This window comes from Sinohyriopsis cumingii, chromosome 16 (assembly GCF_028554795.1).
Source record: "Sinohyriopsis cumingii isolate HCF-2022 chromosome 16, ASM2855479v2, whole genome shotgun sequence".
NCBI lineage: Eukaryota > Metazoa > Mollusca > Bivalvia > Unionida > Unionidae > Sinohyriopsis > Sinohyriopsis cumingii.
Window position 1 is genome coordinate 1,387,691 of NC_142976.1, and position 27,691 is coordinate 1,415,381.

A 27,691-nucleotide genomic window follows, 5' to 3' on the forward strand; every position below is an offset into this window, starting at 1 on the left:
CAGACAAACAAATGCAGTCATAATCTGTCATGAATACACAAACAAACAACACCAGAGAAAACGTGTGGGGTGGAGGTCGAGTGGATTGTGTTGAGAGAGAGAGAGGTAGAGAGACGGAGACAGAGATAAAGAGAGAGATGGAGGGCGTGACAGACAGACAGACAGACTGGAGAGAGAGAGAGAGAGAGAGAGAGAGAGACAGAGACAGAGACAGAGAGAGAGTATAAGCGACGGTTGTTAATTCATGACTTGTACATCACCATATGCTGATAGCATTTATTTATCCCGCTGTAATATGGAGACGAAGAAATTTCCATAGAGTTGTCTGGGATGAATAATGTCTTAATTCCGGCCATCAAAACACCCATGGTGTTAATTTTGGGTGTGTGTTGTAATCCTTAATGGACCCCGTCACGATCTGAGCCCAATTTATGACAAATCAGCTATTCTCGTATCTTAAACAATTACAGGAGTCTTGGGTGCGCCCATCTCTCAATGAAACAAGCCTGTTTTAAGGTATATATTTTGGAAAAACACAAAGAACTTTACCTACCAATTAGTTCCAATGTTTGTATGTAACGTATATTTATTATCACCGTGTGATTACATATTGTATTGGACGTTTCATCTGTTGTTTTGCTTTATGAGTTTCCACGTATGGCAGGGGTAATATTTTGAATTATTTGCAGGCCATAATATGTATTGAAACTGGCATAATGAATATTTACACATATTCACACATTTAACAGAGTAAGAATTTAGTTTAAAAAAATACTAGTTTGTAAAATATTAGTTTGTAAAAAACACAAACTAAATGTCTGGAGGCAAAAACAGTTCTAATACGGATTTTTCATATTGTTCGCATTGTTGCTTAGTACATACAGGCCACATTCTAAATCGCACCGCTACTTTTATTTATTGTACAACAGGTAGAGCAGTATTCGATGGTTAGTTTACTAGGTAGTGTCCTATGTTGCATAGTTGGTTGGTTATTGTGATGCATGGTGAATTTTCGATAGTTGGGTAGGTGACTGCCTGGCTAAGTACTTACAGAAGGAATGTTACATTCATGATACAAAAGCCTTTGGTTACTTCGAAAATAAGAATAATGAAAGCTTAATATCGAAGGGGTTACGTCGGTAAAAATTGCATGTACTTCCTTGTGTCCTTTACTGATCACACTCCACAGCAATATGTATGTATGTATGTATGTATGTATGTGTATGAATATATATATATATATATATATATATATATATATATATATATATATATATATATATATATATATATATATATATATGCACTCGTGTGTAGCAGACATACTCGCATGACGACCTAGTAATTAATTCTCATGTATCTACAGTCATTCCGGATTCCTATGAAAGAAATCAAGGTATATAGAATTAATTAAAGAGAATTATAAATTGACACCAGACAGAACGTAAGGTGCTATCCCTGGATTCTATAGAACAATGCTTGATAATAGGAATCCGGAATAACTGTAGATAGATGAGAATTAATTACTGGGTCGTCATGCGAGTGTGTCTGCTACACACGAGTGCAGATAACACCGACTGAGTAACATCATTTTTTGTTGATGTGTGCTTAGTTGTGAGGGAATATGGGCTCTTGTGTGCAGGCAAGGCGATGGGTACCGTTTACCCGCGGATCTGGGTTCGAATTCCCGTTGAGCACAAATGAAAAATTCTGACCTGTATGATAGTATTATTTGTATTAAATATTAATTCTCCTACTATTATATATATATATATATATATATATATATATATATATATATATATATATATATATATATATATATATATATATATATATATATATATATATATATATATATGCGACGGAGAGAATCACCCCCACCCACTTCCCCAGACAAATTTGATTAACTACTCACTTATAGGGTCAACTATAAAATAGCGTTCTGACTTACGTTTTTTATTTAAGCAACTGTGTTGAAGGTTTTATTTGGTTCATAATTAAGGCTACAATTCTCAGGCTCTTTGAATAGCAGTAAAGTTTGCCCCTGGTCCCAATTTATTGTTTGCCCCCATCCTTAGTTCTTTGATTGACTGGGCACATATTGCATTTGATCCTTCTTCTAATTTTCTTACTCCTAAACGTGATATGTAATCCATCCCCTTGTTATGCAAGAAAGTAAGAGTTCATAAAATTCCCAAGATGTGAAACTGCAGGCCATTACCGTGAAGAACAACAAAAATGTCTTAGAAATGTCGATACTGGAGAAGATTAAGTATTTAATTTCTCTTTATTCCTCCGAGGCATATTTCAAATTATATAACGCGCATCTCCCCCTTTAGAAAGTTGAAGGAATTTGCTTGCTAACTGCGGTGCTATCAGGACTGGCATAACCCTCTATGGCGAATTAATTATGACCCCGGACAAAGAGGATATTTTAACCTTTGGACCTGGTCAAGTCATTAATTTTGGAGAGTTATTCAATATAAAATTTGATGCGACCGTGACAATCATTGTAGGTTAATTTACAGTTATTCCTGGAAGAAGAGGAAAGTTAAGAGGCTGAACATTTTGTATTTATTTTGAAGAAAGACAAACTGAGTGGACAGAATGTCCGACCCCTTCCAAACTAAAAAAGACCAGTCTGGTCTGAGCTACGAACTTCACTGGACACATTCAAATATATGAATCTATTAATCAATAAATCGATTAGCCAGAAAGTAATTATTTGATCAATCGATATATAAAAAATAAAGTTTCAATCAATCAATCAATCTGTCCACCAATCAATCAATCAACTAATCAAGTAACAGATCTATAGATAAATTGACCAATTAGTAAACCCATTAATCTGTTTATCGATTAACTGTTTAGTCAGTATATGTAGAGAAGTGTTGATCCCTTATATTTAATTATGGATTATGCATATTTAACAGTTCATCTTAATAATAAATCAATTTTGCGACATGTAATCGCGACATGTAATCAAACAGTCAAATATTAACTAATAATCTCAACAGTATATTACGAAAAAAGCACTTCCATTCCCATTGCTAGCGTCCTTATTTGTCTGAAGAAATTGCTTGACGGCAGGTGTAAGAGATGCATTGTGTGATGTCCAGTAGAAATGCATGACAATAGTTGTAAGAGCTATATCGCGTTATCTCCATTAGAACTGTACGACAAGGGCTTAAGCGTCTCACCGTGTACTGCCCAGAAGAAAAATGGTCATAAGAGCTACATCGTGTGATGTCCAGTACAAATGCATGACTACGTTTGTAAGAGCTACATCGTGTGATGTCCAGTAGAAATGCATGACAACAGTTGTAAGAGCTATATCGCGTTATCTCCATTAGAACTGTACGACAAGGGCTTAAGCGTCTCACCGTGTACTGCCCAGAAGAAAAATGGTCATAAGAGCTACATCGTGTGATGTCCGGTAGAAATGCATGACGACGGTTGTTAGAGCTACATTGTGTGATGTCCGGTAACAATGCATGACTACGTTTCTAAGAGCTTCATCTTGTGATGTCCAATATAAATGCATGACTAAGCTTGTAAAAGCTACATCGTGTGATGTCCAGTAGAAATGCATAGCTACGTTTGTAAGAGCTACATCGTGTGATGTCCAGTAGAAATGTATGACGACGTTTATAAGAGCTACATTGTGTGATGTCCAGTAGAAATGCATGACGACGTTTATAAGAGCTACATTGTGTGATGTCCAGTAGAAATGCATGACGACGTTTATAAGAGCTACATTGTGTGATGTCCAGTAGAAATGCATGACGACGTTTATAAGAGCTACATTGTGTGATGTCCAGTAGAAATGCATGACGACGTTTATAAGAGCTACATTGTGTGATGTCCAGTAGAAATGTATGACGACGTTTATAAGAGCTACATTGTGTGATGTCCAGTAGAAATGCATGACGACGTTTATAAGAGCTACATTGTGTGATGTCCAGTAGAAATGTTTGACTACGGTTATAAGAGCTACATCGTGTGATGTCCAGTAAAAATGCATGATTACGTTTGTAAAAACTACATTGTGTGATGTACAGTAGTAAAGCATGACGACGTTTATAAGAGCTACATTGTGTGATGTCCAGTAGAAATACATGAGGATGTTTATAAGAGCTACATTGTGTGATGTCCAGTAGAAATGCATGATTACGTTTGTAAAAACTACATTGTGTGATGTCCAGTAGAAATGCATGCCGACGGTTATAAGAGCTACATTGAGTGATGTCCTGTAGAAATGCATGACGACGGTTGTTAGAGCTACATTGTGTGATGTCCTGTAGAAATGCATGCCGACGGTTATAAGAGCTACATTGAGTGATGTCCAGTAGAAATGCATGCCGACGTTTATAAGAGCTACATTGTGTGATGTCCAGTAGAAATACATGAGGATGTTTATAAGAGCTACATTGTGTGATGTCCAGTAGAAATGCATGACGACGTTTATAAGAGCTACATTGTGTGATGTCCAGTAGAAATGCATGCCGACGGTTATAAGAGCTACATTGAGTGATGTCCTGTAGAAATGCATGCCGACGGTTATAAGAGCTACATTGAGTGATGTCCAGTAGAAATGCATGCCGACGTTTATAAGAGCTACATTGAGTGATGTCCTGTAGAAATGCATGCCGACGGTTATAAGAGCTACATTGAGTGATGTCCAGTAGAAATGCATGCCGACGTTTATAAGAGCTACATTGTGTGATGTCCAGTAGAAATGCATGCCGACGGTTATAAGAGCTACATTGAGTGATGTCCAGTAGAAATGCATGCCGACGTTTATAAGAGCTACATTGAGTGATGTCCAGTAGAAATGCATGCCGACGTTTATAAGAGCTACATTGTGTGATGTCCAGTAGAAATGCATGAGGATGTTTATAAGAGCTACATTGTGTGATGTCCAGTAGAAATGCATGCCGACGGTTATAAGAGCTACATTGAGTGATGTCCTGTAGAAATGCATGACGACGGTTGTTAGAGCTACATTGTGTGATGTCCTGTAGAAATGCATGCCGACGGTTGTTAGAGCTACATTGTGTGATGTCCTGTAGAAATGCATGCCGACGTTTATAAGAGCTACATTGTGTGATGTCCAGTAGAAATGCATGCCGACGGTTATAAGAGCTACATTGAGTGATGTCCTGTAGAAATGCATGCCGACGTTTATAAGAGCTACATTGTGTGATGTCCAGTAGAAATGCATGCCGACGTTTATAAGAGCTACATTGTGTGATGTCCAGTAGAAATGCATGCCGACGGTTATAAGAGCTACATTGTGTGATGTCCAGTAGAAATGCATGCCGACGGTTATAAGAGCTACATTGTGTGATGTCCAGTAGAAATGCATGCCGACGGTTATAAGAGCTACATTGTGTGATGTCCTGTAGAAATGCATGCCGACGTTTATAAGAGCTACATTGTGTGATGTCCAGTAGAAATACATGAGGATGTTTATAAGAGCTACATTGTGTGATGTCCAGTAGAAATGCATGCCGACGGTTATAAGAGCTACATTGAGTGATGTCCTGTAGAAATGCATGCCGACGGTTGTTAGAGCTACATTGTGTGATGTCCTGTACAAATGCATGACGACGGTTGTTAGAGCTACATTGTGTGATGTCCAGTAGAAATACATGACGATGTTTATAAGAACTACATTGTGTGATGTCCAGTAGAAATGCATGCCGACGGTTATAAGAGCTACATTGTGTGATGTCCTGTAGAAATGCATGTCGACGGTTGTTAGAGCTACATTGTGTGATGTCCTGTACAAATGCATGACGACGGTTATTAGAGCTACATCGTGTGATGTCTAGTAAAAATGCATGACCACGTTTGTAAGAGCTACATCGTGTGATGTCCAGTAGTAAAGCATGACGACGGTTGTTAGAGCTACATCATGTGATGTCCAGTAGAAATGTATAACTACGTTTGTAAGAGCTACATCGTGTGATGTCCAGTAGAAATGTATAACTACGTTTGTAAGAGCTACATAGTGTGATGTCCAGTAGAAATGCATGACTAAGCTTGTAAGAGCTACATTGTGTGATGTCGAGTTGAAATGCATGACGACGGTTGTTAGAGCTACATCGTGTGATGTCCAGTAGTAAAGCATGACGACGGTTGTTAGAGCTACATCGTGTGATGTCCAGTAGAAATGTATAACTACGTTTGTAAGAGCTTCATCGTGTGATGTCCAGTAGAAATGCATGACTACGTTTGTAAGAGCTACATCGTGTGATGTCCAGTAGAAATGCATAACTACGTTTGTAAGAGCTTCATCGTGTGATGTCCAGTAGAAATGCATGACTACGTTTGTAAGAGCTACATCGTGTGATGTCCAGTAGAAATGCATAACTACGTTTGTAAGAGCTACATCGTGTGTTGTCCAGTAGAAATGTATGATTACGTTTGTAAGAGCTACATCGTGTGATGTCAAGAAGAAATGCCTGACTAAGCTTGTAAGAGCTACATTGTGTGATGTCGAGTTGAAATGCATGACGACGTTTGTAAGAGTTACATCGTGTGATGTCCAGCAGAAATGCATGACGATATTTGCAACAGCTTCATCTTGTGCTGTCCAGTAGAAATGCAGAAACAGATATGATGTATCATGAGTTACATAAGATGCGCTACCTACAGATAGATAGATAGAGAGAGAGAGAATACCAGATAAATAGAACTTGCATTATGAGTTACCAGTGATTTCTTGCTGACAAGCACGTGCTTTTTTATATATAGCCACATATATACATATATACATACATATAACATATATACATACATATAACATATATACATACGCATAACATACATTAACGATCTGTGTTTAGAAAAAGAAGATAAAAAGTAAATTGCATATACAAATTTATACAAAGGTATTCATATACTAATACCTATCAGTGTCTGTTTGCCTACCTGTCTACTTACTAATCTGTCCAGCTGTTGGTGTATGTCCGTCTATTTGTCAGTAAATATATTATGTTGTATGTAGGCATTTTCAATTGTTTGGGGTTTTTTTTGGGGGGGGGTTTAAAATAATAATGCACTTTATGCCCCTCTCGAACACAAAGTAGGCATCCTTTGTGATATAAACAGTTAGAATTACTCTTTGACCAGAAAATGTATGGGTTTTTTGGCAGACATAAAAAATAACATGAAAAAATGTTGAAGCAAAAACTAAATTATGGAAGCAAATACTGCATAAATGAAAGGAAACATATTTGCTCCGAGTTTCGTTTCATTTACATCTTATTTACATGTCTGATTTTCAAGTTTGATACTTCAGAACTAGTTTTAAGAAAGGAGAGCATTTAGTAATTAATAAGTAGTGGAAAATTCAACCGTTAATATATGATCACTAATATCACCTAAAGACCCGGAGCGTCACAGATATCATTTGTATGTTTACGCATATTTATAAATGTACGAAATCGCGGCAGTGTTGCTATTACGATAAATTAGAGCCAAACAACGTTTGTATCGATTTGGAATTTGGGAATGTTCGCCTTCCAGATGTTAGATGGACGAATTGGTGTGTGTACATTACATTAAATTCTAGTGATATCACAAACAACGTTCCATCGCTCCGTCACAATGTATCTTCATTAACCAACATACCGTCAAACAAAGCGCAAGACAAGAGAGAGTCCGGAACAAACTTTCAAATTCCTATCTAATAAATATTATCATAATCGGGGCCTTTGGTTAGAGTCATATCGTAGCTGTTGGAAGCAAAGATATTCGTACGTAGCACCCATGATGTAAGGAATTCAAAGTCGTCAAGACACTTTTTTTTAAATGAATCATGCCGTGGTTGATTGTGTACACGTAAAATGTATGATGGATAATGTAGTATCTACTTCAGAAATCGATAGCATTTGCAGATAAATGATGATCTGATCAAATTAATTCTGCAATGTACCTTTTAATTCAGCATAAAATTCCAGTTTTATTTAGAAAACAACAATTTTATATAAAAAAATTAAATTGCGTACCTTTCATAATAAGAAACTGTTATTTACGCTCTTTAAAGATAAGCGTATAATAAAATTTCAACGATTGAAATCCAATCATGTTATGTTTAGTAATATAGTGTTAAACACTTCTTGGAAATGACTTATCCAATATTACGGTGTTATTTTGTTATATCAAAAATATTTCGTAACTTCTTGAAACGATTCAATATGAAATAGTACGTATTTTGATACGGTACTAAGTACATGAAGAAAAACTAATTGACTTCGTTTCGTAGATTTATGACACAGTATCTTCATAACGTAATAGCAGTTTTTAAAATAAATCTCCATTAGTAATCACACACACACACACACACACGCACACACTTATATATATATATATATATATATATATATATATATATATATATATATATATATATATATATATATATATATATATATATATATATATATATATATATATATATATCCTGTACTCGAATACATTCCGTCATGATCGTCTGGACAAAAAAGACCCATAGACACAGCTTCATGAAAGAGGTGGCGGTCAGAGAAAAGTCCTACACCATCTAAATCTCAGTTCGAAATTCAAAGCAGTTTATCATTTATGTTAGTGATCTAAAACAAAGTTTATCAACAAAAAAAAATGTAATTTTCTTTGATTTACAACATGTTTTTGTTTTCCCCCAAGTCAGTGTCAGTCGAAACCACGTGACCATTTGTGCATCAATTATCGTGTGTGCTGCGTTGCCAAACGTCACAAGTTTCGGTCTTATTCAAAACCGATCGCAATTGTTTAGGCATTACGGGATTGCAACCAACGAGAGAGATTTACTTCCAAAATTGAAGAGCTTTACAACGTGCAAAACTAAGCACATCCGAAAATAAAGATTTGACAACGGAAGTGCTGCAAGAAGCATCGGCAATTGTACAATTTGCAAAAAGACATATTAACACACTTTTTGTTGTTGAAAGAATTGTGCTTAGTTTAAAACTACTTCCAAGAGACGTATTAGACTGACTTCAGTTTGTCATGAAAATTAACAAGGTAATGGGGCCACGTATTTGGAACTAATTTGCTCCTCTTAACATACAAACGTGACCTCCGAGTTGGTGCACGTAGGGATAATATCCAACATTGGATAGCAAACTGCCAGATAGCAGAGTCGCTTATTTAGTGACTATGACGCAGAGTGCTGACTTTCCCGTTTCTTAACTTGCCCGTTTCTTAGCTGTGCAAATCTTTTTCCCGTGATCTAACACGTCATTCTGTTGACGTAATTGGTGTGTGATTTGGCCACTGGTCTGACGTAAATGGTACCTCCGTGCATGTCAATTGTTCCTAATGAACAACGTTCACAAACACTTTAATTTTTTGACGTTTTCAACAAAATTTGTGACTTCTTTATTATCCTTAGTAGACGGACTTCATTAGAATATTTACAATGGCGACGCCAACAGACTTTCTACTCAATACCGCCCCCACTACCCGAAAAATACTGACCAATACGTTTGAGATAAATTGCCACGACAGGTCGCGTATTGCAAGAGTGCATCAAGAACCATAACTCCAATACAACTCGTCGCGAGTGAATTGCAGAACAAAGTAAATACCATCAGAAGATAGAACCCACCAAAATTTTCAGTGAATGTTAAATGCTGTTGTTGAACAACTAAAGACATGCGCGTCATCATAAAAGGGAGATAACTATCAAGATCACATATACTCTTCGATTTAAAATGTACGACATAAATACTACTTCTGGAACGGATGGATTGTCAGGCATAAGTAACGTTCTCTAACTTTTCACGTATTGGAAGAAAAGAAGGATGTCAAAATACGAGAATATCGAATAGTAATTTATTTATTGATAAATCAGTATATAGCATGAATAAGCTACCTAATTTCTTTTATGATAGCAACAAAATCCACATATACAAGGAAAGTTACACGAACATTGCAAAACTCTCAAACGAAGACACTGTGATGGTAACAGATGTACGGATGAAAACATCCAGACATGAAACACAAACAAAATACAAATACATGTATAATTCATTATATATCTATAGATATACACAAATACAAATGCCATTTGCGTTTCATACAGAATCTGCCCCTTTCTGTAACAGTGAATGTCCACAGTCCTGATCTATTGTTGTCCATTTACTTAGGCTGATTATGTTGCATAACAAAAAACCGAAAAAAAAAAAAGAATAAAATAAAATTCATTTTTGAGATTATTAATATCTAGGACAAAAAAAATCTCGCTGAGTATAATTACTGTTTGGTTATTCGATTTTACACGCAGTCAAATATGCACATTACTGAACTTTACAAATGATGTTCAAGTTTATATATATATATATATATATATATATATATATATATATATATATATATATATATATATATATATATATATATATATCGCAGATAGCATCATATTTTACACCGTTAAAGAACCAATCCATTTTGGTTCTTTTACACTTTCAAGACAAACTAGCCCGCCCATTGTGATTTAATTACTTGTGTAACGGTTCGGTTTACTGACTGCTGTATTTTGTACAACTATATTACATGTATATGAATACAAGATGTTACAGTAATGTTTGGTATCGCGGGGTGAAAGGAAGGGGGCAAAGGGTCGCATCTTCACAGCGACTTTGATGCTGTAATTCAGACATAATGGCGGACTCTAAATTTCTACATCCAACTTGATGCCACTGCATCACAGAAAAGTGTGATGCGCAATGACGAACAATATAATCCGTAGGGCGACATGATCAAACGAATGACATATATACAAACATATAATATGACAGCAATATCTTTCCAGGATAATGTATAAAAATATCACGAGCAAAAAAGAAGCCCTTTGATTTAAACAGCATTTTGATTCCCCAAAAAAACTTGACGTCTTTTTCATGAAAAATGTATTGGACTAGTAAACATTAAAAGCGTATCATCAGATCGGTGGTACATTGTCAATTACAATACAATACATGCTAAATATAAAGAGTCAAGATTTGATCCATAACACCGCTCATGTGTAACAACTTATAAGTTCTTACACTAGACTCCATTCCTACCACCCACCCCAACAATACTTGCGATTTTTAAAAATCGTCATGGAAATCAGAATCAGTCTGTAGAAAAACCTGACGAAACTACTAGTGAGACTGTGAATCAATCTATCAAGGAATTTTCCTTATCAAAAGCACAAAATTTTAATTTTACTAATACAGCGTTTCAAAAAAGCTGGAGTCAGCTAAGAAACTGGCATCAACTACCGGTTAATTATGTACAATTTCCTAAACAAAATCCATTTAGTTCGACCATCATGACAGGTCCGACTGAGACTTCTGTGGAATTCGCTTAATGCATAGTAGTAAGTATGCACTTTGCATTACACATGCACACGAGACAATTCCTCTAGAATCTGAACGCAAAGTGCACGCATATCACTATTTTGCTTTCTTGGTGGAGAAGAATATTGCACGATAGACCCGGTCTAACGGACGAGTGATATAGGCCGAGCTATATACTATCCTTGACTGTATATTTTGACAGACTGAAAGTGAAAGAAAAAAAAAAACTGGGTTTATAATTACTGGGCTTTATGGGGCAAAAGAAACAGAAGTTACTGCGCCGGTGAATAGAAGAAGCGGAACAAGGATTTCACTGTATCACAGATATGATTATTATGACCAAACCAAAAACAAACCAAAAAGAAGCCACTGAAGGCCTATTTTTCGCCAATCATATTTAAAAAAATGGAATACATCGGGACATTTTTTGGCTTTCAATGTTAGTATTAAATGATCTCGACAGTAATCATTCAACGCTACTCTGTGATTTTATTCTTTTAAAGACAAAAAGACAGAATCAACACACAGAGTCGTAAAGCTTAATTAACAAAATAACATTTTGTTAATTTGGTCTATGCAAACTAATATATATCAGAAATTTTACTTACATCATCTATTATGCATACGATTCTAATGTTAACCTCATTTTTGCATGGCATGTTACATATTTTTCATTTTTTAACATAACACTATAAAGCTGAAAATGGTTGCAAAATCACAAAAGTCGTCAAACGCTGACTAATGGTACCTTATGATCCCAATCTTAATAAATAAACTTTAAAAAAAAATAATAGAATTTCAGTTTTATGTATGAATATATATTCAACGTTTTGAGTGTTTTTAAATAAAACTACAACCTTAGCACGTCTGAAGCACGATAACATAACACAACCTCGCTTATCAACCAAACAAACACAGACCTCTAATTGTGTACCTAATGCAACGCTCAACATAGATTGCGATTTAAGATTCTGCATCGAAAGCAAACTTTGGAGACAAAAGTAAATTTAATTTAATTGGTGGCAGGCATTAGTCCAGTAGTTTATTGGTCCACACAATGGTAAGTAGCGCATTTCTTTCATTAGAATTGAATGATCGCGAAGAAAACAAAGGAAAAGGAAAGCAAGAGCATAACAAGGTCAGATTTAATCCAATTCCAACTGAGACATTCTGACACAAATTTAAGTAAAACCTATGAAAATAACCGGACCCACAGAACGTACTTGTAAAAAGTGAGACGTTTAAATTTTTTTAAATCTACAAATCTATCAGTCAAACAAACAACTAATAACGTAACTTGAATAGGACATCATAAGTAGCAGCAAGGTAAACCTTTACACGGAGCGTAGTTGCGAGATTACACAGAACGTAGTTACGAGATTCCCCTATAAACGAGATTACGCGTTAGCATATTGAAAATGTATTGTGGAACTAGTACGACACTCCTTTCTTCTCTTCTACAAAATCCAAGCACGGAATGGACACGAGCGTATTTTTGAATTACATTAGTAAGAACTGTCCTAATTTGTTTCCAAGATACATGTTGACAAAAATACAATTTCACAATCTTTCAGATAAATGTTGATATTTAAAAAAAATTCGATTAAATTTTTAAAAAATATTTCTTCTCTGCTTATGAACTGGTCATTTTCATCAATAATTATAGTGACTTTCTCGGAATTGGTAACATTTTAAGGTCAAAACACAGCATGTAAATAATTTGGGTATTGCGATCATTCTAATAGGATTCTTATCAGTTTTTTTTTTATTTTGTTCGCTTTTTCTGGTCCAAATTTATGTCTAATTTTTGGTAGTATAGATTTGATATTTTCTTTTCACTAACGAGGCCAATACTGGGCCGCATTTGAACACAAAAACTATCCCAAAACTCTTCAGATGAGATATAAACTACGCAATCTTTAAACGGTGAATTTCTTCTATCAATCTATTTATTTATCTCAAAATTCTCATTTAAATGTTATCAATCAGTGCCAACAAATTATGGAAACATTTTTTAATATTTATCATAATATATACGAATTTTTTTTATTATGCCCGACGTCTCAAATTATATTTTATTTTACTAAATCCCTGCTAAATTAATAAATTAAACAGAGACTACTTTGCATTAGTAAGTAAAGTCTTGTTAGTTCTTTCTTGTAAATCTATGTTTAACAAGAAACCGCACATGGTAGTGTACCCGAATTCCAAACCATGCAATACAGGTCACAGTGACATATTTTTCACTGAAGACTGAAGTACATCTCATGAAAGATTACATACGACGTCAAGTTGCTCTAGAAACAATAGTCTAAAAACATGACCTACATGAAACCCTTATAGACAGTGGCTATGCCAGACGGACGATAGTCTGAAAACATGACCGTCATGAAACCTTAAAGCCAGTGTCTATGCCAGACAAACGATAGTCTGGAAACATGACCTTCATGAAACCCTTAAAGCCAGTGTATATTCCAAATGGACGAAATGAAAACGGAAGTTGGACAGACATCAGTAATCCGCAAACTGGACTTGATATGCAATACGGACCCAAGCAATGATCAGCTGATCTCTTCAATGAAGCAGCAGTACGTAACTAAGCGACAAATTTGTGGACATGTCAAATCGGATGGCGACAAGTATTTTACATTGGGTCATATATTTTGGATTGTTATTGATACACATGAGATCCCCTACTATTCGCCAATAGTTACAATGAAGTCAATTAAGTTTTAAATGATAAAATTTTGGATTTAGTGCGTGATATTCGAGGATGACCGCTTGCATTAAATTAGCCGTTTAAAAATCCGTTAATTATATCTAGGATGCCTGTCATTAAAAACGGCTCATTAACGGCAATACTTATGGACTTTTTTTGTTGAAAGCGCCAAAAAAGTTAGTTTTATCACCCCTATCTGATCGTCTTCACAACTAGTTCTCTGAAGATAAAACTCCAGTTAGAATCTGGAAGCAGTTCTTAAACTGCCTTTGACCCAAAATTAATTTTGTCCGATTGTAAATCCAGTACTGTATAGCCAAGAAAAGAATTAAAAAACAAATATGGGCAGTACTGGATATTTTAAAAAGTTATTATTTTACAAATTAGTTATCCCGCTGACAAATCTGAAACTTCTCTGGTGAGGGAAACTCTGCTGTTGTTAATTTAAATACAGGAAGAAAGAAGAAAATAAATGTAAAAACCCGTCTGATCGAATTCATAATCTTGTATAATCTAGTTAATACTGAAATTCTCATTTCATCTTAATAATAAATTCGTTTCCATAAGCAGTCATTTCGTTGGACATTTAATTATTATGCCTTTAATGTCAGAAAGTCAAAAACCAAAGTTATTCCAATGCTTCCGACTAGAGAACACTTTTATTTACTTGCCTTCTACGATTCTACAACGATAACTAGCGGGATAAGCAGTAGTTAGTCCATACAAATCGATACAAGTATTTCAAATGACAAATGTACAAATATATCATCTGCTTCCAGTGAAAATACATCACATTTCTTTTACATGTTTATACGTTAGGAACCCTTTTAACTGAAAAAAGGAACCGATGAAAAAATAAAAAATAAACGTTGGATAAACAAAAATCTTTGCTCACAACCGCTTCAATACATTTTCGACAGAGTGTACTGAGAAATCTGTTCCTATTATGAAAGATGATACAGTGTTTGTGGGACAATATTTATGGTAAGTTTCCTTCATCTGCTCATAATACATACTAAAGAAAAATGTGCGAAATAACAAATACAATTATCAATAAAAAATATAACAAAATCGTTGATATGTTGAGAAACTATAGTTATGTACATTTCTTTGGTATCATCTATGGAAAATAAACAACTACAAAATGATAAAAGAAAAGGTTAAAATGTTCCCTAACTGGCAAGAAGAAATATCACAAAAAATACTGAAATAAATGCAGAAATACGTCCAACCTTTTCATTCCACCTACTCCTCTCTACTAATATACGCAGCACAGTCATCGATTAATAAAATGTGAACTTTTACACAAATAACTTGAAACACACAAAAAGGAGTGTGAATCTTCTGAGATTTTGTCATACTTTCATTTGTGTCTTGTGTACTATGGAGTTTTGAAAATTTCTCTTGAGGTTTTGCATGACGAAGTGTTTTCGTGAATGGAAAGGGATCAGTCTGATTAAAATCAGATCTCCACTGTTCTACGTGAAGATCTTAAGCGACTGCTCAGCGGTCATGTTGTTATCATAATCGCTAATTTTATCAGCCAATCAGATGAAGTCTGATATATTCGTTTTTCGGAGACCAAGCAGTGTGGTTGAAGCGCATTAACGTGTTGAGAACAATTTGATTCACTTTCAGATTTTTGAAAGCTGCATCTCCACTGGCTAAATCAAAAGGTCACCAGAGCATGACCCCTTGGCGGTCGCTGTCAGATCCTCACCCAGGACAGCGGAGATCTAATTTTAATCAGATTGGGAAGGGGATACTCTTCATAGCTGGTACTTCTTAATGTTCATTACAGATTGCTAAAATTTGCATCTTAAGATGAAAAAAAAAAAAAAAAACGATGCAGAAAACGATGATTTTGTTTGCCTGAACCTTATTAAGACTTAATCTGTTGGAACAAATAAAAGAATGAATGTTAAGTAACAGATGTATTGATGAACTACAAACGCAAATGTTGCTATTTGATGTTCGCGGGTTTTTAATTTCCGCGGTTTTGACTAGGCCATGAAAATAGCGAACACAAACAGGTACTTTTTCTTTTTTCTGTAAGAACATAAAAATAATGAAGATTTCGGAATACTTGGATTCAATTATTTCTTTGTTCAAATAATTGACTCACAAATAAATACTGTGTCACCAGTTAATTAGAAATAAAAATGTAACAAGATATTAAACTATAAATGTACAAATCGAAAAACAGTATGTATATATAAATCTAATGCAATTAAAAAAGTACACAGATCAAACAACTACCACTGTCCAATTTTATGCAAATCTGATATGTTCAACTTGGTGTCTCAGCCTTTTCTAAAGCTAACTGATATCATGAAAATACTATGCTTTGCGAGCATAGCAAACATCTGAGATGTAATCTACAACCAAATGACCCTTAAACAAAACACTTCAATCGCTTAGTTTTTACCCCCACCCCACCCCACCCCCAAAGAATGTATCATTAGCTACTTTACAGTTTGTATGCATAAAATCTTCTTCAAACATCACGTGTTTATTACAAATTGTCATTATTTAGATTTTTAAAGAGATGTTGTGATACGACTATGGTTGAATACAACATATAATGAGCTTGACGAAGGAGCAAATGTATTTGCTGAAATTTCATAAACTGTCTTTATGCCGTTGTATCGCTATTACTTCACGTTATACATCGTACCAATTTTATCTGAAAGATGTTGTAGTTTAATATTTAATTTTATATTTAAATTCTGGATTATTTTGATCATATGGCATATATTTCTTCTGTATACAGCAATCAAATGCACAAAGTTTTGTTTCAACTGCTCAACTCATCCGATGTTCATCTTGCTAAGTTCATTTAAATTTTGTCGGCAATGGTAAGCCTAGTTCAGGAGATGGCTCCAAGTTTCCCTGTGGCCTTTGCGACGCAAAAGAAAAAGTTTGATCCCTGTGCTACAGTGTTAGCGCACTCCATTATTTTGGCACGTATGTTTATATCAAACCATTAATACTTTTATTTACTAAGTCAGAAACATGGAAATACATGTATCTCCAAGTAAATGATAAATTCCATGGGATTCTAGGAAAGTGTCATAAGTTTTATCACATATCTCTTTAAGTATACAAACTGGATGAAAAATATTGTTGTTAAGGCTACAATAATGTTATGATGCAAAAGTAAGGATTTGCACCCCCATTAATTTGTCAACAGGAAATTATATGTATCTTGCATCCTATATAATTATTCAAGAAAACGTCTACCAAACCCATAAATTCTTATTTGACCCATTCTGCAGGATGGCCTCCATCTCATTATTACGTAGAGAAAAGTTTGGTAATTATAAAGAAATCAAGATAAAGTCTTCCATGATTATAAAACACTGATTACCTCTGATTCAAATGAATGAAAAGTTATTTTCCAATCCTTTGTACAGCTACAAACACCAAATACACAAAGACTGCAGTACATATATAGATGATAGATGGAACTCAAAATTTGATGAGAAATCAGTCCTGACTATAAATGTGGCACAACCATACTCTAAAGATCTGCTGCAAAGCTGAGTCTAGGATACTAGTGTCTTGTGGAAATCACCTCCCAAATGCACAATTCTTATATGATGGTCCAAAGCCTTGGAGGTGGGAAATGTCTGGCTGCACAGATGGCATGAGGCCTTCCACCCCCATCCCAGAGAAGAACTCTGGGAGGATGAATGACTAAAGCCTGAGATTGAAACATTTGATATGGGAGACTTTATGGAATCTGCTCGAGATATTGAGGGTGTGCTGGACTTAATACTTAAGTCCAATTCTAATTCTCCTGAATCAGCAGAGGTGGAAATCCTGGCTTCTGTGGAAGATGGCCTTTCTTTCTCCTTCGGTGAATCAATCTTGGGAGATTTCTTTTCTAAGTTTGTTTGTTGTTGTGGGGGAGACACATGCCCCATTCCATTACTGAGACCATGAATTGTGGATCCTGAAGGCTTGGATGAACCTGCCCTTGGGGAGAGCATTTCCCGCTCAGATGACTGACGAGACATCATCTGACTAAGTCCATTGTTATATCCTGCAAGATCACTGATTTTTGAAGGAGGAAGCCCATTTAAAAAAGGATTAAATTGAAATGGATAGAAATCTGGTCCACGTGGATGGAATCCTGGTGAAAAATAGGGGTTGTCCTTCTGAGCCATGATGAATGGGGGTTCAATGGACATGCGCCGTCCTCGCCTTGAGGGGCTGTTGTTCCACATATGTGTGCCCATATGGACCTTGAGATTCCCTTTGGTTGTGAATGCTTTCCCGCAAACATTGCATTTAAAGGGCTTGTCACCAGTGTGTGTCCTAATATGGATCTGAAGTGCACTTGCACTGGAAAAGCCTTTCTCACAAATCTGACACATGTGCTTGGAAAATGTCTTCCTTAAAAATGGGGAAGAACTGTCAGCATTGTGGTTACTGCTGTTACCATTACCTTGCGGGGAAGACGATGGAGTGCTCGAAGAGCTAACACTTGATTTTGCTTGGTCTGTTGGTTCTTTCTTTACCTGAGATGGTGTCATTGGCTCTTTTTTCACAGATATAGGGCTTGGGGCATCTTTTTTTATATCACCATCTGATAGTTCACATTTGTCATTCTTATTGGGAGTAGTATCATTGTTATTATTGTTGTTGAATACCTGTGAAGGCAAGTCCCTGATCTTGTGTGTCAACATATGTTGCTTCATGTTACCTCTTGTAGTGAATGCCTTGTCACATATATGACATTTATAAGGACGCTCTCTTGTGTGACTTCGATAATGTATGTCCAATGCACTTCTACAAGCAAATGTCTTCAAACATATGTTGCAAGTTGTGCTTGTTCGCGAATCACTTCCATGTGGTCGTAGATCTAAAGCACCAAGCATAAAGTTAGTTCCAACACCTCCTTCACTGCTAAGGGACAAAGCTGAATTCGAAGAATTACTAATATCATCTCTTGCACTGCAGTCAGAGCCACTTTCTGATGGTGTTCGACTCTCAGGTGAGGTCATGGATCTGTCACCATTTATCATTCCTGTTGCACTACTGCTATACAAGAATGGTGATGTATGAAACCTGGCAAGGGGATTGTGTGCCATTGAACTGTCTATTGCTCTGACTCTCTCTTCCAATGCTGCTAAAGATGTGGAGTAGGAGGATAAGGGTCCTAACCCATTGTAAGAACTTGACATGGGATTTAAGTCCTCTTGGAGGTATTTTGGACTGGATGATTGGGGGCATTCCTCTTCCTTTGTTGGCACTGGCTTCAAATGATTTTCTCCTGTGTCCTCATTGTTTGGTTCTTTCGCCACTGTCTGTGATGGTCCTCCATCACGAGATGTTCTTCCTTCATTTGAAGATGTACTGTAATCCTGATCTACACCAGCCATCGAGTCCTCCATGTCTTCCATGTTATTTTCACAATCATCCTTGTCTTCATCACTGAGGTCCTCATCTCTGTTTGTCATGTTTGCCTCTTCTTTTACATTCTTTTCAATGGTCTCTTCGCCATTTACATCACACTTTTCCTCGCACTGAGTACCTGTCTTCTTCATACTGAGATCCAGTTCCTTGTCAGGATAATGTTGCTGTGTAACATTGTGGTGTGGCCAGCTGGTCAGTGGTCTGCTAAATAAGTTCAGGTGAGATATACTTGGTGCTGATGACAAACCTGTTATCCCTGTGTGGCTACGGATATGCTGTTGCAGAACAAGAAGGTTTGTGAACTGCTTGTGACACACTGGACACTGATGCATCATTCGAAGTGGTGGTTTAGCACGATGAACGCCCATGTGGGTCTTCAAGTTGCCTTTTGTGGTGAAAGATCTCTGACAAATCTTGCATTTAAACGGACGCTCTCCTGTGTGGATTCTGTAATGCATCTGGAGGGCACTTTTACAACTTAGCACTCGATGGCATATCACACATTGATTTGGATCTGTCATCTTATGCTCAATATTGTCTACAAGTTGCTGTAGTTTGGAGGTCTCAGATTTGTCAATCTCCATGAACTGTTCCAGGCTATCATCATTGTCAATAACCTTTGCAGGCAAGATTGATGGTCTGACTGATTCTGATCCAACCTGAGGGGATGGGGGTATACTTGGTGGGAGAGGGGCAAATGATGATTGTGAAGGTAGGGGTGCTGCGACGGGAAAACTGCTGACTAGTGGTATACTCGTGATTGGAATCATGTGATTGGGCAGCGAGCGGCTGGGCGGTGTACTCAGAAGATGACTTGACTGGGAAGAGGCTGTGGATGATAAAACTGAAGCAGAGTAGGAAAAGGGGGTCGATGTCGAGGATATTATACTTGAAATGCTGCCATTGGATGCTGTTGGGGTTCCAATCTTTGATGCTTCAGAGGTTTGCAAGACTGGGCTAGACTCCAGTTTAGGTTTTTTGGGCTCGGGGCTTATAGCTTCTGGCTTCGTAGACTGCTGAGGATGTCTGTGGCTGGTATTCTTACTCTGCATATTGGGGCTCGGATGAAGTAGGCTGCCTGGTGATGAAATCGGTGGAAAATGCAGAGGAGGTGGAGGCATTGGGCTGCTCATCAGTCCCATCATTCCGCCTATAAATCCTGATGGCATGGACATTGGAAGTATGCTTCCTGGAAACGGCATTGCCATTGGAGGCAGTTTATCCAGATACTCTGGAACTGGATTAGGATTCATCTCCAAGTGTGGGAACTCCGATTTATGGCGCTGGAAGTGCACTTTTAGGTTGCCGCGGGTTGAGAATCGTCCTCCGCATATATTACACTTAAATGGCTTCTCACCTGAAACAGAAGAAACAAATCTTTATGACAGCAGGTACAGAACTTATCCAAGTCTTCTGATTCAAAAAGCTGGACATTAATTATCAACATACAGGGCCATTTTCTTTTTGTTTGGTTTCATGTTTTAAGGCACATCAGCACAAGAATGTTATTTTGTGATAAGGCACGTGCAGAAAAGTGCCTTGCACAATACTGAACCCAAGTCAATTCAATTGCAAGATTCGAACCAACACCTTTTCAATGTAAAGTGCCTTGCCCAGGGATATATCATACAAGCTGACTCGAGCTGACTGAAACGATGGTAGGATTCGAACCCACACTCTTCAGGTAATATACATGACAAAACAACAATGTAATGCAAAGGCTCTTGCTGTTTGCTCTTCAAGCCAACTTCATTATCAACAATACTATGCTATCAGATAACCTGCCATGCAATAAATCTTGTGCTGCCAAAGGGAGATTAGACTAAAAAGTGCAATGCCTCCTTTATACATACATAAAAGATTAATCTTATAGAGCAAGATTGTAATTTAATGTTACTCTCCATAACACTGTTGCTCCAGGACATCATCACACCCATTATAAAGTTATCAAATGAGTTAATTTAAGAAAATATTCCTCTTACCATATATAATCGCATATAGGTCTAGTCCAACTTCAAACAACAGAGGCCTGATCTGCCATTGCATAATTTACAAGCAGATCAGGGTCAGTGTTGGTTGTCCTATACTGATTACTCCTCCCAAACTGCACATACCCAGTTCTGTTGCTGCATTTGTAATGGCAGCTCTGAATAGGTGCAACTCGATTTGGGTTATAAGTGAGTACATTTTCTTTGCTTTGAACATCTTTATTTTTTGGCTGCATATTTTTCATAAATGGAGAGAACATTAAATCAGCTTTCATGATGTTCACTGTGATGTGACAGCTTTGACAATTTTTACATATGAAAAATAAACAGGTGGTGGTTTTGGATTAAAAAATTAATGCACCAAATGTTGTTCCAACAAAGCATGTTAACATAAATGTAGATTTTGCGTTACAATGTGGCTTAATAAGAAATTAATATACAACACGAGCCCCTTTAAGAGTCTGAAAATTTGAAAAGAATTTACAGAAATTAATGATAAGACCATATCTTCTTTCTTAACTGCCGAGTGTTGAAACCATCTTTCATAGTCTTTAGCACATTAAAACCATGTCAAATCGGAAATACTGGATAGCAAATTGGCACCATTTTCATTCTTGACCAACAAGACAAACCTGTGAGGCCTTCTGGTACAAACCTCATAGTAATATGGCTTTCTATTTTGGATGATAAAAGATAACAAAGACTTTCATGATGGGTACCACTGTGGCCATGTTTGATATCAGATTGGCACATTTCTGTTTAGTGCCAGCTAGATATCATATGTAGACTTTTGGTGAAAGCAAAATGTCAATGCCAACAGCCACCAGGAATAAGCAGTGCTAACATTTCAAGCTGGCCATTGTGGCAGTCATCAATTTCATTTACGACCAACTAGGTATCAAGATTAGAATTTCTGTGAAAACCTCAAGCTGATATGACCATTCATTCAGAAGAAATAGTGAGATCATGATTTTCCAGATGGCCACGGTGGCTGGCATACTCAATGTCTCCATGGCACCATTTTCATTTAAGAACAACTAAACAACACAACAAGGCTGGCTAGTAAAATTCTGATTTTGATACAACCATACATTAAGGAGGAGTTGCGATAACAAGATTTTGAAAATGGTCACTGTGGTCAAAAATGGTCAACGTGGCGTTGGACATCGCATCATGTCAATACAACTTTCCGTTTCGGAGGAGTAGCGACGAGATATTCAAGATGCCGCTGTGGCTGAATATCAGATCGGCATTATTATCATTGAGATTGAACTAGACATCATCAGAAGTCCTTTCGCGAAAATCCAGCATTGGCTTGAACTTTCATTCTGGACGAGTAGGGTTAGTAGGACTTTTTAGATGGCCATTGTGGTGGCCATACTGGATGTCCGAGCGGCACCGTATTCCGTTAGGACCGTGGAATGAATGTACGTGACAAGTTTCATGGCAATCCTCAAAGTAGTATAGGATATTAGTGACAACAAACCTGTGTCAACTGACGGACAACATAATATCTCCTAAGCTCTTCCAGTCAATGACTAGTAGAGCTAACTAAAGTCCCTCGAAGAGAATGACGATCTGGTGAAAGATTAGAAATTCATGGAATTCAAGATAAGACCATTTCTTCCGTTTTAACTGCATTCTTAAAACTGTATCTGATTTTCTTCAGCCATAACAAGATTGTCAAATCTGCTGCTGTGCTACATATACTGAATGTCAGTTTGGCACCATTATAAGTCTTTTGGGTGAAAATCACATATCATAATAATTCATCCATTTAGGGGGACTAGTGACAAGAGTTTTAAGGTAGTCGTCATGGCAAACACATTGGATGTACGACCGGTAGCATTCTGATTTTGGACCACCAAGGTATCAGTACTGCTGCAATTTTCCATGTCGATATAGCCGTCTATTTGCAGAGAAAAAATAATAATATTTGTAAGATATGACTTTCTATTCAGGAGTAGTAATAACTAGATTTTCAAGATGGCAACTACGGTGGCCACATTGGACGTCAGATCGGTACCATTTTCATTCGTGACCAATTGGACATCGTAGTCTTCTGACGAAAACCTCAATTAAATAAAAGTACAGTCGTGGTAAGAAGACATGCAAGAGGGCTGACATGGAGGCCATATTGGATGTTAGATCAGCATCATTTTCATTTTGGACTAACATCAAAAAGTCTTTTAGTGAAAACCACATGCTGACACGAATATCAATTCATGAGGAATAGTGATAACAAGATTTTCAAGATGGCTGCCGTGGCGGCCATTTTGGCCGTCAGATCGGTAAAGATTTCATATATCACCAACCAGACATCAAATATCTTTAATAAAACCCCTCGTTGATACGACCATCCATGCTAAAATTCTGTTCAAGCAGAGTAGCAATAACAAGATTTTCAAGATGGCTTCCGTACTGACTGTCGTATCGTCACTAGTTTCATTTAAGACTAGACATCATATCATAAGAAACCATTTAGTGAAAGTAAGATGAGAATCTATCCATGGGGTTAGGACAAGTATGCAAATGAAAATCTGTAACTAAAACGTTAAATGATGACGCCGTCTGAAAATGACTGTCTCGCTTAGGTATAAAAGAAAGTTATATGCAAAGAAAGGGTAAAATCCATAAAATGTCATTTTAAAAACAAACATAAACCGTACTCTACAAAAGTTTAAGACTAATATCACGGATCGCATTCCATGGTAAAGTCGCCACTAGCGACGTGAAGGTAGTTTATCGCCAAAATAAAATGGGTTGAAGTGTACAACATGGAAAAATATGAATGACCTTTTCCATTCAATACTGCATACTTTGCGAAGTGGAAAAATAAATGTGTTTATTTTTTACTCAAGTGCGAAAAGAAACCACACTTATTGGCAATAAAACGTATATTTTCACATGTGAAAATATATTCTTCTATAATCACACGTGAAAATACAAGATTTCCTACTATACCATGCGACGCAAGATTATGTGTGACTGCAGAAACTACCTCTGTGGAATCAAAACTGAGCGCACTGCAAGCTAGAACAAATAAACAGAAACTGCGATAGATTTCAGACAATTCAATTTTGCCGAAGAAATCTGACTCGACTGCGTATTTTTATGGAGTTATTTTCCCCTAACTTCCTTGACAAGAAGAAAACCCGATGTGACGCATCGCTGAATCAGACTTACCTACGTGGTCAGATCTGATAAAATAACTAAGAAAATATAAAAATGTAACTTAAGCGAAAGATTAGGTCAACCGAAATCGGAATGCTCTCTTAGGTTAACGATATGTGGCGAAGCGCTATTTGAATTTTCTAAGCTTATATTCTGGAGTAAGTCTGGTAAATACTAGAGATTTTTTCCCGTTGTAAATACCACCTACATATCATCTTTCTGACCACTCGTTAAAATATCGTGTTTTTGTATATATAAAAAAATCATACGAAGAAATATATCCAGATTTAACGTAGGAAAATAAAATATCCATCTAGTTTTTATAGCTCCAGTTTCACCAGAGGTACAATTTGAAACTGATTGTTAAAGTGATAAATAACCCTGGATTCAATAAAAATCGGAGAAGTGTTGCGACAAACTGTAATTATGTTATTTTACTAAAATGTATCAGATCTATTTATGCTAAAACTTCTGAGTATGATTTTATGTTAATCGTTTTTTATTTATATAAAAAAAAACCGACTCCATTTTATTTATTGTTCTGCATAACAGTAGCTTTATAACGACCTACTTATTTTTACCTTCAAAGATTATGTGCTACGACATTTTAAATAATCTTAATTTTGTCTTCTTCTTCAACATCTTTCCCATTTTACCCCTACTTTTTCTTCATCATATTTATACTTTACACCTGACAACACCTGGCAAAAGCTATCGCTCCTAAGCATATCCATTGCTGGACGAAACGCTCAGATGTATACGTGTTGCACGTACTAAATGGCCAGAAGCTGTCAGAATACAACTGCTACCACCCATGAACGAGTCCTAAAAATATCCCCTTGTTAACTACAGCACTATCTAGCATATTTCTATGTCAGAACATGTCTGATAATGCCAAGTCTGACGAACCCTCCCATGTGTGGAGGAAGATTAAACTTACATTGCTTTGGAATGCATATTGACAGATACTGCTTTCAGTTTGAAGAAGAAGAAAAAAAGAGAGACCTAATGGAGTTTAGGAATCATACTTAAACGAGATAGTCATCTGTATGGAAAACTATTTTTCCACGATACATTATAAACCTTCCACACACTTAAATTCTTTATGCCATTGTATCAGACTCCTAGAATATACACAAAACAATTTTACTTTATATTTCTGGAGAATGTATTCTTTGTAAAATCACACAGAAGGAAACTTCAGGTTGATTATAATACGTAAACTCACTGCATTACAACTTTCTTGTCGACATGGATGACTTTCAACAATATCTAAGGGTGAAAGAAATATATGCCGGAATGTATTCTTGCATAATAATCAGGTATAAAGTGTTGACAGGTACGTAGAACGAGAAAAGAGAATAAGACAAAGAATGCAACAAAAAAAGATATATTCCGTCAAAGAGACTGGCGATATTATGGGCGAAAATAATTTCCGGGAATTCAAGATAAGAACATTTCTTCATTTAAATTGTCGAGTGTGAAAACCATTTCTGATTTTAAAGTTTGCTGATGTGTTGCACATACTGGATGTCAGACTCGTACCATGTTCACTGAGGACAAAGTAGGCATCATTATAAGTCTTGGTGCAAACCCCAGGTCATAATAATCATCCATTTTTAGGAGGAGTTGTGCCAACAAGATGTTTAAGATAAACGTCATGCCAGCCATAATGGACGTGAGAATGGCACGATTATCATGTAGGAACAACTAGGTATCCTAAAAAGTCTACTGCTGAAAACCCCATGCTGATATATCCACCCATTTGGTGAAGAGGTAACCATATTTTCAAAATATGACTTTCCATTCAGGAATAGTAGCAGTAACAAGATTTTTAAGGTGGCTGCTATGGCACCATAATGGACATCAGATCGGCCCCATTTTCATTTAAGACCAACATCATAAAACGTCTCCTGACAAAAACTCAACATCAATTTAATTTCACGTTCAAGGAGAGTTGTAATAACAAGATGTTTAAGATCGCCATCGTGGACGTCATAAGAAGTCTTTAAACGAAATCTACATGCTGACACGACCACCCATTCAGAAGGAGTAACTGAAAATACCTTTTCAACAAGACTGCCGTGGCGGCCATACTGGATGTCACATCAGTTTCATTTAGGACCAACTAGATATCGTAAGTCCTTTAGTGAAAGCCAATTCTGATATCGCCATACATTCTGGAGGATTAGCGATAACAATATTTTCAAAATGGCTGGAGTGGCGAACATAATGGATCAGCATCATTTTCATTCAGGACCAACTAGAAATTACGAGAAGTCTTTTAGTGAAATGCTGTGCCGATAATATCATCCATTCAGGTAAAGTGGTCATAACAAGGTTTTTTTTAGATGGCAACTGTGGTTAATATCCGATCATTTAGGACCAAAAGGACATCATAAGAAGTGTCGCATTGAAAAGCACATTTGATTTAAATATCCATTCAGGAGGACCTGAGATAAATCTACTGGTATTCTCATCATTTTCCTCTCTGATCACTTTATTTGATCTAGTACATTAAGGTTGCAAGGAATTATTGATATAAAATTAATAATTGACTCGAGAAACCTTAATATAATAAGGTTTATTCGTACTATGTATATAATCCTTAGATTCTTCCCAAGCTCTTTGAATTAATTACAGCACAATGTTATAAATTTACGAGTCTGATAAGCAAGCCTTGGGTGGAAAGAATGAAGCTTTTTAGCAAAGACATTATCTTTCTTTTGATTTAAAAATGACCAGCCGAGAATGTTTATTTCTCTGCCAGCCCTGAGGCATATGGTGTTTGTCAAGTTTATAACTTTTAATACGTCTACATGGAATAATATATGAAGCAGGCTAATAGGTCAAACATATGGTAGGAGAGAAATTCGCCCCATCCCTGGACCAGCAGATAAACCAAGTACACTTCAGCTCAAGTTACACGTGCCTCACTAGAGGTCATGGCATTCTATACATAAAATCGTACGCTGTGACAATGTACAATATATAGGTATAATAATTAA

At 36.4% G+C, this 27,691-nt stretch overlaps 1 protein-coding gene across 2 annotated transcripts in view; it reads right to left on the bottom strand.

Moving 5' to 3' along the window:
* Window positions 1–9,853: 9,853 nt before the first annotated feature.
* The window catches only part of LOC149779811 (sal-like protein 3), a 109,361-nt gene continuing 91,523 nt past the window's right edge, over window positions 9,854–27,691 (bottom strand). For both annotated transcript variants that reach the window (XM_089936476.1, XM_089936475.1), the window contains one exon: window positions 9,854–20,878. In XM_089936476.1, coding sequence (XP_089792602.1) covers window positions 17,646–20,878 — 3,233 coding nt within the window. In that variant the 3' untranslated portion in view covers window positions 9,854–17,645. The remainder of the gene's footprint in view (window positions 20,879–27,691) is intronic.